General features: G+C 41.7%; 3 protein-coding genes across 3 annotated transcripts in view; 1 reads left to right on the forward strand and 2 right to left on the reverse strand.

Annotated features, from left to right (window-relative positions):
• Nucleotides 1–1,216, reverse strand: part of lpcat1 (lysophosphatidylcholine acyltransferase 1) — a 30,207-nt gene extending 28,991 nt beyond the window's left edge. The window contains exon 1 of the mRNA XM_046326930.1: nt 936–1,216. Coding sequence (XP_046182886.1) covers nt 936–1,055 — 120 coding nt within the window. The 5' untranslated portion in view covers nt 1,056–1,216. The remainder of the gene's footprint in view (nt 1–935) is intronic.
• A 6,653-nt stretch (nt 1,217–7,869) lies between these two features.
• mrpl36 (mitochondrial ribosomal protein L36) lies at nt 7,870–9,067 on the reverse strand. The gene is made up of 2 exons (XM_046326944.1): nt 8,731–9,067; nt 7,870–8,331 (listed from the first exon to the last, which is right to left on the reverse strand). The coding sequence occupies exon 2, from the start codon at nt 8,311–8,313 to the stop codon at nt 7,942–7,944; it is 372 nt and encodes a 123-aa protein (XP_046182900.1). The 5' UTR covers nt 8,314–8,331; nt 8,731–9,067; the 3' UTR covers nt 7,870–7,941.
• Nucleotides 8,895–12,567, forward strand: ndufs6 (NADH:ubiquinone oxidoreductase subunit S6). The gene is made up of 4 exons (XM_046326943.1): nt 8,895–9,263; nt 11,475–11,528; nt 11,749–11,871; nt 12,434–12,567. Exons 1-4 carry the CDS (start codon nt 9,120–9,122, stop codon nt 12,500–12,502), a joined length of 390 nt encoding a protein of 129 aa, XP_046182899.1. The 5' UTR covers nt 8,895–9,119; the 3' UTR covers nt 12,503–12,567.
• Nucleotides 12,568–16,352: the final 3,785 nt, after the last annotated feature.

Here is a 16,352-nt window from a genome sequence, read left to right on the forward strand (position 1 = left end):
GCAGCAAGATTTGTGACCTGTTGCCACAAGAAAAGGGCAACCAGTGAAGAACAAACACCATTGTAAATACAATCTATATTTCTGTTTATTTATTTTCCCTTGTGTACTATATGCACATCATTACAACACTGTATATACACATATGACATTTGAAATGTCGTTGTTCTTTTGGAACTTTTGTGAGTTAATGTTTACTGTACATTTTTTATTGTTTATTTCACTTTTGTTTATTATCTATGTCACTTGCTTTGGCAATGTAAACATATGTTTGCCATGCCAATAAAGCCCCTTGAACTGAATTGAGGATGGAAGGAAGACAGAGGGAGATGACAGAGTGAGAGAGGTGGGCAAAAGACAACACATGGAGCATTTAATGGAAACACAGGGACTCAATTTTCCATTCCTTGGCTCAAACACATTTTTTGTGTGACCCAGATCTATTCAAAAGCCACAGTTGGCAAGCCTCAGTGAAGGCTGCCCAGTCATTTAGGACAGTTTTACAGTTAACTGCTATTGGACATGGAAATCCACTGCCAGCGTTTGAAATGCAAATTACGAGAATCAAGATCACCAATTCAATAGCTACAAAAAAGTTATCTGATGTTAAGTAAATTAAAACCCTTCTTGATATAATCAAATCTCCATAAAATACACCATATGTATAGATTTTAGTTTAGTCCCTACATGTAGTTTATGGTCAATATATACCAATTATTCTAGCTACCAGCGTCTTCCATAACATGCAGCGGCACGCTTGAAACGCACAGAAAACTTGGTGGGTGCAGAACATCAGGTACCTAACTAGCATGCTAGTTAGCTAATAGCTACTGTAGCAGAGTGCCGTTAACTGACAAACTGGCTGGCAAAATATAACATTAGAATACATTTGAATATTCATGAAATACGATTTCAACAAAAGTTAAACGGTTGCTTACCCTGATTTTCTCCAAGGGGGTGAATCGTAACTCGTGAACGAAAGGATTTCTGAAAGGGGTTGGCAAATCCGACCTAACTCTAATCTCCAAGGAAGGATGCTGCTCATCTGGCAACTTCATAACTGAAAACAAATAAACTAACACTTATCAGTTCGCAACGGGTTTTCTATTCCACAATAAACAGGCAATGCTTCTTTGAAACCGACTTTCTAGGCTAGCGACACATGTACTGATGGCGCTGATAGGTATGCTCGAGAAACATCAACTCGTTGAGTGGGGCGGGGAAGCGAGGATGGCTCATTTCAATGTACTGGGACTGCGCATGCGTAGTAGCGAGCCATACACTGACCACTTTGGAAGGTGTTGGATCTTTTTTACAGTGGTGCCAGAATTTCAGCACACATGTCACACACATACACACACGAGTCACGACACAGGCAGACACACACAGGGACAACTGATATGAGTTTTGTGGGACATGACCTCTTTTCCTGGAATGTGTCTTTGAGATGTGCCAGATACCTTTGAGTGCATATGAGTGTGACGATGTAGTGCTTGCACTCTCACTTGATCCAACTGTCAATTTGTTACTCCGTTTGACGTCTTTGGGTCTCTCTTGTTTACCTTAATATGTAAAAACTGTATGTGGCTGTAGGTGACAATAATCCAGCAAATAGCTCAACATTATTGTTCATTCAGTCTGGATGTCATAATAATTTAGAATTATTTTCTTTGAAAGTTGTAGCTCTATCTGACAGGAGAGGCCCTATCAGAGAAATGGCAGCAGGGTCATCAGTTAAAGAAGAATTATTCTTCTTCATGTGGCTTTCCAGCAGACTAGATTGCCAAACCTGGCCTGCTGAGGAGTGACGGACTCCATCCTAGCTGGAGGATCTTATCTACCAACATAGACAGGGCTCTAACTCTTCTAGCTCCACAATGAAATAGGGTGCAGGCCAGGCAGCAGGCTGTTAGCCAGCCTGCCAGCTTAGCGGAGTCTGCCACTAGCACAGTCAGTGTAGTCAGCTCAGCTATCCCCATTGAGACCGTGTCTGTGCCTCAACCTGGGTTGGGCAAAACTAAACATGGCGGTGTTCGCCTTAGCAATCTCACTAGGATAAAGACCTCCTCCATTCTTGTCATTATTGAAAGAGATCATGATACCTCACATCTCAAAATAGGGCTACTTAATGTTAGATCCCTTACTTCAAAGGCAATTATAGTCAATTAACTAATCACTGATCATAATCTTGATGTGATTGGCCTGACTGAATTTACTGTGTTAAATGAGGCCTCACCTCCTGGTTACACGAGTGACCATATCCCCCGTGCATCCCGCAAAGGCGGAGGTGTTGCTAACATTTACGATAGCAAATTTCAATTTACAAAAAAAAAATGAGTTCCCTGAATTCCTGGAATAAATGTTGTGAATCTTAGTGTTTTTCCTCATAATCCTGGACTCTCGGACCACCATTTTATTACGTTTGCAATTGCAACAAATAATCTGCTCAGACCCCAACCAAGGAGCATCAAAAGTCATGCTATAAATTCACAGACAACACAGATTCCTTGATGCCCTTCCAGACTCCCTCTGCCTACCCAAGGACGTCAGAGGACAAAAATCAGTTAACCACCTAACTGAGGAACTCCATTTAACCTTGCGCAATACCCTAGATGCAGTTGCACCCCTAAAAACATTTCTCATAAGAAATTAGCTCCCTGGTATACAGAAAATACCCGAGCTCTGAAGCAAGCTTCCAGAAAATTGGAACGGAAATGGCGCCACACCAAACTGGAAGTCTTCCGACTAGCCTGGAAAGACAGTACCGTGCAGTATCGAAGAGCCCGTACTGCTGCTGGATCATCCTATTTTCCAACTTAATTGACGAAAATAAGAACAATCTGAAATGTATTTTTGATACTGTCGCAAAGCTAACTAAAAAGCAGCATTCCCCAAGTGAGGATGGCTTTCAGTTCAGCAGTAATACATTCATGAACTTCTTTGAGGAAAAGATCAAGATTATTAGAAAGCAAATTACGGACTCCTCTTTAAATCTGCTTATTCCTTCAAAGCTCAGTTATCCTGAGTCTGCACAACTCCGCCAGGACCTAGGATCAAGAGAGACACTCAAGTGTTTTAGTACTATATCTCTTGACACAATGATGAAAATAATCATGGCCTCTAAACCTTTAAGCTGCATACTGGACCCTATTCTAACTAAACTACTGAAAGAGCTGCTTCCTGTGCTTGGCCCTCCTATGTTGAACATAATAAACAGTTCTCTATCCACTGGATGTGTACCAAACTCACTAAAAGTGGCAGTAGTAAAGTACCTCTTGAAAAAGCCAAACCTTGACCCAGAAAATATAAAAAAACTATCGGCCTATATCGAATCTTCCATTCCTCTTAACATTTTTAGAAAAGGTTATTGCGCAGCAACTCACTGCCTTTCTGAAGACAAACAATGTATATGAAATGCTTCAGTCTGGTTTTAAACCCCATCATAGCACTGAGACTGCACTTGTGAAGGTGGTAAATTACCTTTAAATGGCATCAGACTGAGGCTCTGCATCTGTCCTCGTGCTCCTAGACCTTAGTGCTGCTTTTGATACCATTGATCACCACATTCTTTTGGAGAGATTGGAAACCAAAATTGGACTACACGGACAAGTTGAAGATATCCCTCTAGTGGTGTGGGGGCTGTGCTTTGGCAAAGTGGGTGGGGTTATATCCTTCCTGTTTGGCCCTGTCCGGGGGTATCATCGGATGGGGCCACAATGTCTCCTGACACCTCCTGTCTCAGCCTCCAGTATTTATGATGCAGTAGTTTATGTGTCGGGGGGCTAGGGTCAGTTTGTTATATCTGGAGTACTTCTCCTGTCTTATCCGGTGTCCTGTGTGAATTTAAGTATGCTCTCTCTAATTCTCTCTTTCTTTCTCTCTCTCGGAGGACCTGAGCCCTGCCTCAGGACTACTTGGCATGATGACTCCTTGCTGTCCCCAGTCCACCTGGCCATGCTGCTGCTCCAGTTTCAACTGTTCTGCCTGCGGCTATGGAATCCTGACCTGTTCACCGGACGTGCTACCTATCCCAGACCTATTATTTGACCATGCTGGTCATTTATGAACATTTGAACATCTTGGCCATGTTCTGTTATAATCTCCACCTGGCACAGCCAGAAGAGGACTGGCCACCCCTCATAGCCTGGTTCCTCTCTAGGTTTCTTCCTAGGTTTCGGCCTTTCTAGGGAGTTTTTCCTAGCCACTGTGCTTCTAAATCTGCATTGCTTGCTGTTTGGGGTTTTAGGCTGGGTTTCTGTACAGCACTTTGTTACATCGGCTGATATAAAAGGGCTTTATACTGTAAATACATTTGATTGATTGACTGTTATGCTAAAACCGGAAAGGGCCTTCCCCGAACTGTAACCACAAAGTTGGAAGCCATTGTATGCTGTCGCATTAATATTTTCCTTCACTGGAACTAAGGGGCCTAGACTGAACCATAAATAACAGCCCCAGACCATTATTCCTGCTCCACCAAACGTTACAGTTGGCACTATGCATTCGGGAAGGTAGCATTCTCCTGGCATCTGCCAAACCCAGATTTGTCCATCAAACTGCCAGGAGGTTAAGCGTGATTCATTACTCCAGAGAATGTGTTTCCACTGCTCCAGAGTCCAATGGTGGTGAGCTTCACACCACTCCAGCTGAAGCTTGTCATTGTGCATGGTGATCTTAGGCTTCTGTGCGGCTGCTTGGCCATGAAAATTGTGCTGACATTGCTTCCAGAGGCAGTTTGTAACTCGGTAGGGAGTGTTGCAACCGAGGACAGACAATGTTACGCGCTTCTGCACTCTGCCGATCCTGTTCTGCGAGCTTGTGTGGCCTATGACTTCAAGGCTGAGTCATTGTTGTTCTTAGACATTTCCACTTCACAATACCAGTACTTACAGTTGACCGGGGCAGCTCTAGCAGGATAGAAATTTGATGAAATTACTTGTTGGAAATGTGGCATCCTATGGCAGTTCCATGTTGAAAGTCACTGAACTCTTCAATAAGGCCACTCTACTGTTACTGTTTGTCTATGGAGATTGCATGGCTGTGTGCTCAATATTACACCTGTCAGCAACGGGTGTGGCCGAAATAGTCAAATCCCCTAATTTGATGGAGTGTCCACATACCTTTGATAAAATAGTGTATATACATATACACTACCATTCAATGGTTTGGGGTCACTTAGAAATGTCCTTGTTTTTTACAGAAAAGCAAATTTTTTATCCATTAAAATAACATCAAATTGATCAGAAATACAGTGTAGACATTGTTAATGTTGTAATTGACTATTGTAGGTGGAAATGGCAGATTTGTAATGGAATATCTACATAGACGTACAGAGACCCATTATCAGCAACCATCGCTCCTGTGTTCCAATGACACATTGTATCAGCTAATCCAAGTTTAGAATTTTAAAAGGCTAATTGATCATTAGCAAACCCTTTGTGATTATGTTAGCACAGCTGAAAACTGTTGTTCTGATTTAAGAAGCAATAAAACTAGCCTTCTTTAGACTACTTGAGTATCTGGAGCATCTGCATTTGTGGGTTTGATTACATGCTCAAAATGGCCAGAAACAAAGAACTTTCTTCTGAAACTCGTCATTCTATTCTTGTTCTGAGAATTGAAGGCTATTCCACGTGAGAAATTGCCAAGAATCTGAAGATCGCATACAGGGCTGTGTACTACTCCCTTCACAGAACAGGGCAAACTGTCTCTAACCAGAATTGAAAGAGGAGTAGGAGGCCCCGGTGCACAACTGAGCAAGAGGACAAGTACATTAGAGTGTCTAGTTTGAGAAACATACACCTCACAAGTCCTTAACTGGCAGCTTCATTAAATAAAACCCACAAAACACCAGTCTCAACGTCAACAGTGAAGAGGCGACTCTGGGATGCTGGCCTTCTAGGCAGAGTTGCAAAGAAAGAGCCATATCTCAGACTGGCCAATAAAAAGAAAAGATTAAGATGGGCGAAAGACCACAAACACTGGACAGAGGAAGATTTGAAAAAAAAGTGTTATGGACAGACGAATCTAAGTTTGAGGTGTTCGGATCACAAAGAAGAACATTTGTGAGATGCAGAAAAAATGAAAAGATGCTGGAGCAGTGCTTGACGCCATCTGTCAAGCATGGTGGAGACAATGTGATGGTTTGGGAGTGCTTTGGTGGTGATAAAGTGGAAGATTTGTACAGGGTTAAAGGCATCTTGAAGAAGGAAGGCTAACACTCCATTTTGCAATACCATGCCATACCCTGTGGACAGCGCTTAATTGGAGCCAATTTCCTCCTACAACAGGACAATGACCCAAAGCACAGCTCCAAACTATTCAAGAACTATTTAGGGAAGAAGCCAATTTGTAAGTCGCTCTGGATAAGAGCGTCTGCTAAATGACTTAAATGTAAATGTGAAGCAGTCAGCTGATATTCTGTCTATAATGGAGTGGCCAGCACAGTCACCGGATCTCAACCCTAAGAAGTGCCCATCAAGCCCATCCAATTTGTGGGACATGCTTCAGGAAGCATGGGGTGAAATCTCTTCAGATTACCTCAACAAATTGGCAATGCTGTAATTGCTGCAAATGGAGGATTCTTGACGAAGGCAAAGTTTGAAGGACACAATTATTATTTGAATTAAAATCATTATTTATAACCTTGTCAGCGTCTTGACTATATTTCCTATTCATTTTGCAACTCATTTGCAGCGAGTAGTTATATAATTAAATTGAGTCCAGAAATAGAAATGATTAGAGTGGAGGAAAGCAATATGCCTATTTGATATTCCAAATGACCTCCATGGCAACCAAAAACGTGATAGCAATAAATGTTTTCCCAATGATTAAGATCTATAGAACCTTTAGATCTTTATTGAAAGGGCATACACTTGAAGAGTGCAGAGGATATTGTGCACGTGTGTCCTTGCTGCGTATTGTATGAGGATATTTATGGCGTTAATGTTCGTGTTTTGTAAGCTACAGTATAATTATGAGGTTTTAGCACCACCATGTGGCATTGGACATGACTTCTACAGTTCATAAGGTGGAAAAAGACTATACTAGTCTCAACATAGCTTTCACTTGTCACCTTCTTTCTGATATGTAACCATGAATGGTATCCCAGCAGCATACCACCCTGCATCCCACTGCTGGCTTGCTTCTGAAGCTAAGCAGGGTTGGTCCTGCTTGGGAGACCTGGTCTCCTAGATGGGAGACCAGATGCTGCTGGAAGTGGTGTTGGAGAGCTAGTAGGAGGAACTCTTTCCTCAGGTCTAAAAAAAATATCCCAATACCTCATTGGGAAGTTAGATGGGTGTCCTGACTCTCTGTGGTCACTAAAGATCCCATGGCACTTATTGTAAGAGTAGGGGTGTTAACCCTTGTGTCCTGGCTAAATTCCCAAGCTGTTCCTCATACCATAAATCACCTAATCATCCCCAGTTTACAATTGTCTCATTCATCTCCTGTAACTATTCCCCAGGTTGTTGATGTAATTGAGAATGTGTTCTCAGTCAACTTACCTGATTAAATGAAGAATGGCAGACAAAGATAGGAAGCTATGGATGATTGAAACATGACCAAATATTCCTGACATATCACACCAGCGAGGTTTAGGAGACCAAATGTGTCTTCATTGGATCAGCATCAAAGTTATTTAAAACCACTAAATGATGAATAGGTGCATTAGCTGTCATAGTAGCAACCTTTTCTCCATTGAGGCAACAGTGCATTTAGGCTGCCATACTTAGCCAGCTACTACTACATGTATCAGAATAGCTTCTTCTCCACTGTGTAGTTTAAAAAAGTAGAAGGGACTTGTTGGGAAAGAGAGAAGACAGGGAGGTGGTGGTGATAGGTGACAGACAGTTGGATTGGAAAAGGTCAATCAGTCAAAAACTTTAATGTGGCAATTCAAGTAACAAACAATTTAGAGGACCATACACCCCCTGCTCCTCTTCACCCCTGTCGCTGCTTGTGTCTGGGGTGAGCCTTACAGAACACAAATAGACGACCCCGCCGTACCACAAAGAAGCAATCTTTACAGCGCCGTTTCAGAGCGCTCTTGGTTTTCATCCCTGAAGCGGGCTGGAGGCAGGCCAGGTGCTGACACTGGCCTAGGAGGGAGCCACCATCCTGGGGAGAAGATCGAGGAGAAGAGGCCAGGGGCTGGATGGGTCTACCCGGGGTCAGGAGCCCTCTGGCTGGGTAGGATGTAAGGGAGGAGAGGCAGCGGGAGATGGTGGTGGCAGTGCTAGGGTAGATCCGGGTTATCTGGGTTAGATGGCAGGTTAGGGAGCTGACGATGCGGTATAACAGGAGTGGTGCCATGGTGTCACCAACACCTGTCTGGAGAGAGAGAGAACATATATTTTGGTTCACTTGCTTGGAGTTGTTTTCACCTGCTTGGAGTTGTGATACCTCCTTCCCATTCCACCATTATCACTGAACATGACAGGTGAACGCAAATAGATGAAAAGCTATCCTGCCCTTTCAGCTACGAGTGGTGCTGGAGAGGAGGCAACAATAATGCAGATAAAAATATAATGTGCAGTGTTTATTACGCTTTACTTATCCTGGAGAATATACATTTTTGTATGCTCTAGCAGCAGATTCCAGCTAGCTTTACAGCGCATGATTCATGCTCGATTCTCAAGCGATCGTCTTTCCAACTGCCCGATTAGGCAAATGCAAAGTACCATTACTTGATCAGAATAACTTTCTGGATGTAAATGAATATGCACCAACCTTTCATATACAATAACGGGTTAGATAGGGGAATAAACCCCTGAAATGCACAACACTACCGAAGGACTTCTCTAGCAGAGCAATCGCTTCTTCCTGGCTGTGACGTAAGTGACTTTGAGAACGGTCACACGAACGTTAGCAGTTTCTGTGTTGGTTCTTCACACACTTTCTCGCTTTCATTTCAACAGTAACGCGTTGCTGAATTGATCAAATACCACATCTTTACACTAATCCAATCCTTAATATGATAATGATGTTACTGTTGGTTGCAAACGATTCGTGAATAATATAATGTGATTCCCGGCACTTGGACCAGGCGGACGTATTTGGAGGGCGGAGAATCTCCCTATTCTTTGCAAAGCCTCCTGGGTACAGAGTCCATTTTAAACATGGCGGCCGCGCTGCGTCGGATTCTGTCCTTCAGTAGAAATGCTAAAGTGTTTGTATCACCTTTGAAGACATCGGCGTTTTCTGTACAGCGCTACAGTCTAGAAGTGTCGACCACTGGAGAGCAAGTTACCCACACTGGACAGGTATATTAAGGCTCTAACGTTAGGCTTGTGTGTGTTTGCTTCCCTGAAAATATGTAATTTTCGGAACTAACGGCACACACTTGCACCGCGACCAAACCTTTGGCATAGTGTTAGATGTTGGTGATATCAATTAGGATTTGCACCCTTGGTCCAACTTTGAGTTCGCTGCTCACCCACTATAGTAGTGGGGTTTTCACAGTCGGTAGGCATTGCCACTTCGGTCAAGACAAAGCTAGTCAGAGCAAAGGCAGATGACACTTTAGCTAACTGCTGGAGTGTCATTGTACATAGCTACCTGTATGCTATTTTATTGATGGTTGTGATGAAATTAAACTGGGATCATGTAATGCATGTACATGTGATCAGTTATCTCGTATCTACAGTGCCGTTTTAAAGTATTCATACCCCTTGGATTTCTTCACATTTAAATGGGACAAAGTGAGATTAAAATGTTTTCTTTTTTTTGTCAACAAGCTACTCAAAATATTGTCATGTCAAAGTGGAAGAAAAAAATCGAACAAAAAAACAATAAATAAATGAATCAATCAAGCAATAAGGCAGGGGGTTGTGGTATAGCCATGGTATATTGGCCCTAATGGCTGTTCTTATGTGCGACTCATCGCGGTGTGCCAGGATACAGCCCTTAGCCGTGGTATATTGGCCATATACCACAACCCCCTGAGGTGCCTTATTGCTATTATAAACTGGTTATCAACGTAATTAGAGCAGTACAAATAATTGTTTTTGTCATACATGTGGTATACATTACATTACAGTCTGATATAGCATGGCTGTCAACCAATCAGCATTCAGGGCTCGAACCACCCAGTTTATAATACAAATTAGAGCACTAAAATATAGTTGTTTCTTAAGTTTTCAGCCAATTTGCTTAGGCAAGCAAACATTAGTTCAGGAGTACAATGTGGCTTAACAAATCACATAATGCACTCACTGTGTGAAGAAATAATAATAATAGGGGTTGACATGATTTTTCTAATCTTTTTTCTAACCCTTCCTCTGTCCCCCATACATGCATCTGTCAGGTCTCTCAGTCAAGAATGTAATTTCATTCACAGATTCAACTACAAACACCAGGGAGCTTTTTTGAAAGCGTCATAAAGAAGGCCAGTGATTGGTAGATGGGTAACAATAACAAATCAGACATTGAATATCTATTTAAGCATGGTCAAGTTAATAATTATCCTGTGGATGATGTATCAAACCACCCAGACACATCAAAGATAGTCGTCCTTCTGAACTGAGCTTCAGGACAGGAGTGAAACTGCTCAGAGATGTTACCATGAGGCCATTGGTGATTTTAAAACGGCTATAGAGCTCAGTGGCTGTGAAGAAAAATTGAGGATGGATCAACAACATTGTAGTGATTCTACAATAATGACTTAAAAGACCAGAGTGAAAAGTAGAATGAAAATATTCCAAAACATGAATCTTGTATGCATCAAGGCAATCAAGTAATGCTGTGACAAAAGTTCCAAGGAATACACTTTTTTAGCCTAAATGCAAAGCCTTTATGCTTGACATTGGCAAATATTGTTTTTTTTAGGATAGAAATACATGGGATGGAGCTAAACACAGGCAACATCTTAGAGGAAAACCTTGTTCTGCTTTCAGCAGGACAATAACCGACAACACAAGGCCAAATCTACACGAGTTGCTTACCAAGAAGACAGTACATGTTCCTGAGTGGCCAAGTTCCAGTTTTGACTTAAATCTGCCTGAAAATCTATGTCAAAGAAATTGCTGTTTAGCCATGATCCCCAATGCCTTAACAGAGCTTTCAAGACTTTTGAAAAAAATGTATGGGCTAATATTGCACAATCTAGTTATGTAAAGCTCTTAGACACTTTCCCTAAGAAGACGCACAGCTGTAATTGCTGCCGAATGTGTTTATAACATGTATTGACTCTGGGAGCTGGATACATTTGCAAAGACTATATTTTAGTTATATAATTTAAATACATATTTTTAAAATGTTAACATTTTTCTTCCACTTTGACAGAGTATTGTGTGCATATTATTGGGGAAAAAATGACAATTAAATCCATTTGAATCCTACTTTGTAACACAATAAAATGTGAAGAAATCCAAGGGGTATGAATACTTTTGCAAGGCACTGTAGATCATAATCCCAGCTATTTCTGGTTGTACTAGAGATGTTCCTAATCAGTGTCTGTCTGCATGGTGTTTCAGGTGTATGATGAAAATGATCCCAGGCGGGCCAGATTCGTGGGACGACAGAAAGAGGTAAAACTACATCCAGTCTGGAAGGGCATCAATGGCAACCATGGGACTTCAGTGTAGAAGTTGAATCGTATGGCTAAGGGGCTGTTGATTCATACAACAACCTGTTGAGATACGGCCTAAAGCCGGGCATTGATAGATTTACAAGGCATATCTTGAGCAGTCCACTGAGAGTGAATGTTTACTACAATACAGAGTGGACTACAATGCTGTGTGTTTCCAGGTGAACAAGAACTTTGCCATCAAGCTGGTGGCTGAGGAGCCGGTCAGTGGCGTTGAGGCCAGAGTGGTGTCATGTGACGGGGGTGGAGGAGCACTCGGCCACCCCAAAGTCTATATCAACCTGGTAATCATTTCTTTAGTATACTCTAGTAAGTCTACATGACCGTGAAGTGTACACTGGCTAGTGGTTATACATTTCTCTGAAGTGTACACTAGCTATTCTACATGTCCCCGAGGTGCACACTAGCTAGAGTAGTGTCGTGATGAGGGTGGAGGAGCCCTGGGCCACCCAAGAGTCTACATCAACCTGGTAATGCTCATAAGCTCTGACCACATTACAAGCACAAGAGTGGGCGTAGCGATATTGTTTAAAAAATGTCCATCTTAAATAGAATTCACATGACTCATACAAGAATGGCATTGCACCAAGCAAGCCATTGTTTTTCAATGGAGGTGTGCTTTGGAGTGGGTGCCACTTCTGGGTTCAAGTAAATTGAACTTTAACCTCACCCTGTGCCTGACGTCATGGCACGCTTGGTGGCTTGCACGAATCAAGTGAATAGGCCTTTACATCAGGTAGAGTTCCTGTTTTTCAGCTTCACGCTACACAGTGAATTGGTCTATTTGATGTGATGTTCCACTGTGCTAATGTCTGTTTGCTGTCTTCTGTCTGTGTGTTTCTCCAGGATAAAGAAACTAAAGTGGGCACATGTGGCTACTGTGGACTGCAGTTCAAACAGACCCATCATCATTGAGACTTGTTCTCAGTCAATCTTGCTCTGTTTAGTGTTATTCTGGTTAATAAATGATATCTGCTATTCTCCTGTCTCTGTATGAGTTCCTATGAGTGGGGGGCGTATATGCATATGGAAGCTTTGACAGTTGGTAAATGCCTAGTCTTAGCACACAGACCCAAATCAAGGTTCCCAGGAGAGACTAGTAAATGTCACAATGGTAATTGCAATGACTTGTATTTCTGGACCCTGCAGAAAAACATCTGGGATTTTTAAACTTTTACAGTTCCCCATCCCACTGCCAGAGGGCAGCATTGGCTGACTTGTCAAAAGTGTTCATGCAATAAATAATTCAGTGAAACAACAAGGTGAAGGACAGACAGGGTGTTGTGGTTACTGTAGAAGCTGTGATGTGGTTAGTTTTGACAAGGGACTAAAGAGTTATTCTGTGTGTGTGGCAACAACACAAGGGCTTATTAAAGAGTTATTCTGTGTGTGTTTGTAGCCAAAAACACAGGCTTATTAAAGAGTTCTGTGTGTGTAGCAAAAACACAATGGCTTATTAAATAGTTATTCTGTGTGTGTGTGGCAACAACACAAGGGCTTATTAAAGAGTTATTCTGTGTGTGTTTGTAGCCAAAAACACAGGCTTATTAAAGAGTTCTGTGTGTGTAGCAAAAACACAATGGCTTATTAAATAGTTATTCTGTGTGTGTGGCAACAACACAAGGGCTTATTAAAGAGTTATTCTGTGTGGCAACAACAAGGGCTTATTAAAGAGTTATTCGGTGTGGCAACAACACAGGGGCTTATTAAAGAGTTATTCTGTGTGGCAACAACAAGGGCTTATTAAATAGTTATTCGGTGTGGCAACAACACAGGGGCTTATTAAAGAGTTATTCTGTGTGTGTGGCAACAACACAAGGGCTTATTAAAGAGTTATTCTGTGTGTGTGGCAACAACACAAGGGCTTATTAAAGAGTTATTCGGTGTGGCAACAACACAGGGGCTTATTAAAGAGTTATTCTGTGTGTGTTTGTAGCCAAAAACACTGGCTTATTAAAGAGTTCTGTGTGTGTAGCAAAAACACAATGGCTTATTAAATAGTTATTCTGTTCAAGTTGCACTTCCCGTGCTGTTATCTATTTTTCATTAGACATATCCACCAAAACAAACTGCAGCTGGACCAGAACATAGCAGCACATCTTGCTCTTCATTGTAATCAGAGGGCTAATATTAGTACTATACATACCAGTCTCTCTTGGCTGAGTTGAGGAAATACTGACCGCTTGTTTTTCTAATGTGTTGGAAATTCCAAATCGTTTGCGTAGTCAACTTGCATACAAACCTACCCCACCAGACATACTACCAGGAATCTTTTCATATTTCCCAGGTCCAGAACAAATTCAAGTAAACAGAGTTTTATACAGGACCATGAGTGCATGGAACTCCCATCTTATATACCGCAAGTGAACAGCAAACTTGGTTTCAAAAAACAAATAAAGCAATGCCTCTCCCTCATGTGGCCTACTTGTGTGTCTGTACTGACATGTATGTGTAATTGACAGATACACACTACTTTTAAATATATGTAACTTGTAAAGTATTTTGTCTGTAATGTATTTTTCATTATGTGTCAGACCCCAGTAAGACGATTTGTCTCCATTGGCTAATGGGGATCCTAATAAATCAAATGAAAACCATATCAGCAGATAATCACTTTTATTCCAGCATTGTTCATACATGCACAACAAGGCATGATACTCAATAGTCACATTGGATGGTGTAAATCAAATCTAAAATATGTTTTAATTTTAGTAAACTATCAATGCGGTTAATTAATCTAAAAAATATTGCAATGGTAATCTTTGAACGCCTAAGCAATAGTTAAAATGTGAAGGCCCTGGCAATATGAAGGCCCTCTTCACAGGGACCAGGGATAGCCTTAAAGGACTCCTCCTGCATTCATTCAGCCCTCCACTCCCCCTTACTCCCAGGGGCGGACTGGGGATAAAATTCAGCCCTGGCAATTCAGCCACAGCAGCCCACATCACTCCTAGACGTGTTGTTACAGCCTGAATTCAACATTGATTAAATATATTTTTTCTCTCTCACTCATCTACACAAAATGACAAAGTGAAACCATGTTTTTTGAATTGTTAGCCCTTTATTGAAAATACAGAAATATCTCATTTACGTAAGTATTCACAACCCTGAGTCAATACATTTACTCCTGAGGTGCTGACTTGCTGCACCCTCGACAACTACTGTGATTATTATTATTTGACCATGCTGGTCATCTATGAACATTTGAAAATCTTGGGCATGTTCTGTTATAATCTCCACCCGGCACAGACAGAAGAGGACTGGCCACCCCTCGTAGCCTGGTTCCTCTCTAGGTTTCTTCCTAGGTTTTGGGCTTTCTAGGGAGTTTTTCCTAGCCACCGTGCTTCTACACCTGTACTGCTTGCTGTTTGGGGTTTTAGGCTGGGTTTCTGTACAGCACTTTGAGATATCAGCTGATGTAAGAAGGGCTATATAAATACATTTGATTTGATTTGAATACATGTTAGAACCACCTTTTGCAGAAATTACAGCTGTGAGTCTTTCTGGGTAAGTCTCTTAAGAGCTTTGTACAGCTGAATTGTTCAATATGTGCACGTTATTCTTTTAAAAATTAAAGTTTGGTTGTTGATCATTGCTAGACTGCTATTTTCAAGTCTTGCCATATATTTTCAAGCTGATTTAAGTCAAACTGTAACTAGGCCACTCAGGACATTCAATGTCGTCTCGGTTAGTAACTCCAATGGGGCTCCGGAGTGGTGCAGCGGTCTAAGGCACTGCATCTCAGTGCTAGAGGCGTCACTACAGACCCTAGTTTGATTCCAGGCTGTATCACAACCGGCCATGATTGGGAGTCCCATAGGGCGGCGCACAGTTGGCCCAGCGTGGTAGGGGTTAGGGTTTGGCCGGGGTAGGCCAAACTAGACTGCCTAGTTAAATAAATATAAATTACACTAACTTTAGATTAGGCACTGCGGAAATAGTTGACTAATGATTAGTAAATGGTTTATTAATGTGGGAGTAATAATTCATAAATGGTGAACACACAATTTATAAATGGTTTATTACAAACCCTTAAAATAAAGTGTTACCAATATATAAAGCCAACATATTAAGGAACTGGCAGTACATCTGTGTCTCTCTGGTTGAAAGCCTAACTAGTTATATTGAAAATAGAAGTGCCTGACTGTCGTATCTCTTCCCGCTATCCTAAGGGTTAATTACTATTACGTATACACTGAGTGTACAAATCATTAGGAACACCTTCCTAATATTGAGTGTCACCCCTTTAGCCCTCTAAACAACGTCAATTTGTTGGGACATGGACTCTACAAGGTGTTGAATGCATTCCACAGGGATGTTGGCCCATAATGACTACAATGCTTCCCACAGCTGTGTCAAGTTGGCTGGATATCCTTTGGGTGGGGGACCATTCTTGATACACACGGGAAACTGTTGAGCGTGAAAAACCCAGCAGCTTTGCAGTTCTTGACACACTCAAACCGGTGCGCCTGGCACCTACTACCCGTTCAAAGGCACTTAAATATTTTGTCTTGCCCATTCACCTTCTGAATGGCAAACACACACAATCCATGTCTCAATTGTCTCAAGGATTAAAAATCCTTCTTTAACCTGTCTCCTCTCCTTCATCTATACTGATAGAAGTGGATTTAACAAGTGACATCAATAAGGGATCATAGCTTTCAAATGGATTCAACGGGTCAGTCTATGTAATGGAAAGAGCAGGTGTTCCTAATGTTTTGTACACTCAAAACATCAATAAACTGACAGCAAGTCTCTCTCTCTC

This window comes from Oncorhynchus gorbuscha, linkage group LG24 (genome assembly GCF_021184085.1).
Source record: "Oncorhynchus gorbuscha isolate QuinsamMale2020 ecotype Even-year linkage group LG24, OgorEven_v1.0, whole genome shotgun sequence".
Classification (NCBI taxonomy): Eukaryota; Metazoa; Chordata; class Actinopteri; order Salmoniformes; family Salmonidae; genus Oncorhynchus; species Oncorhynchus gorbuscha.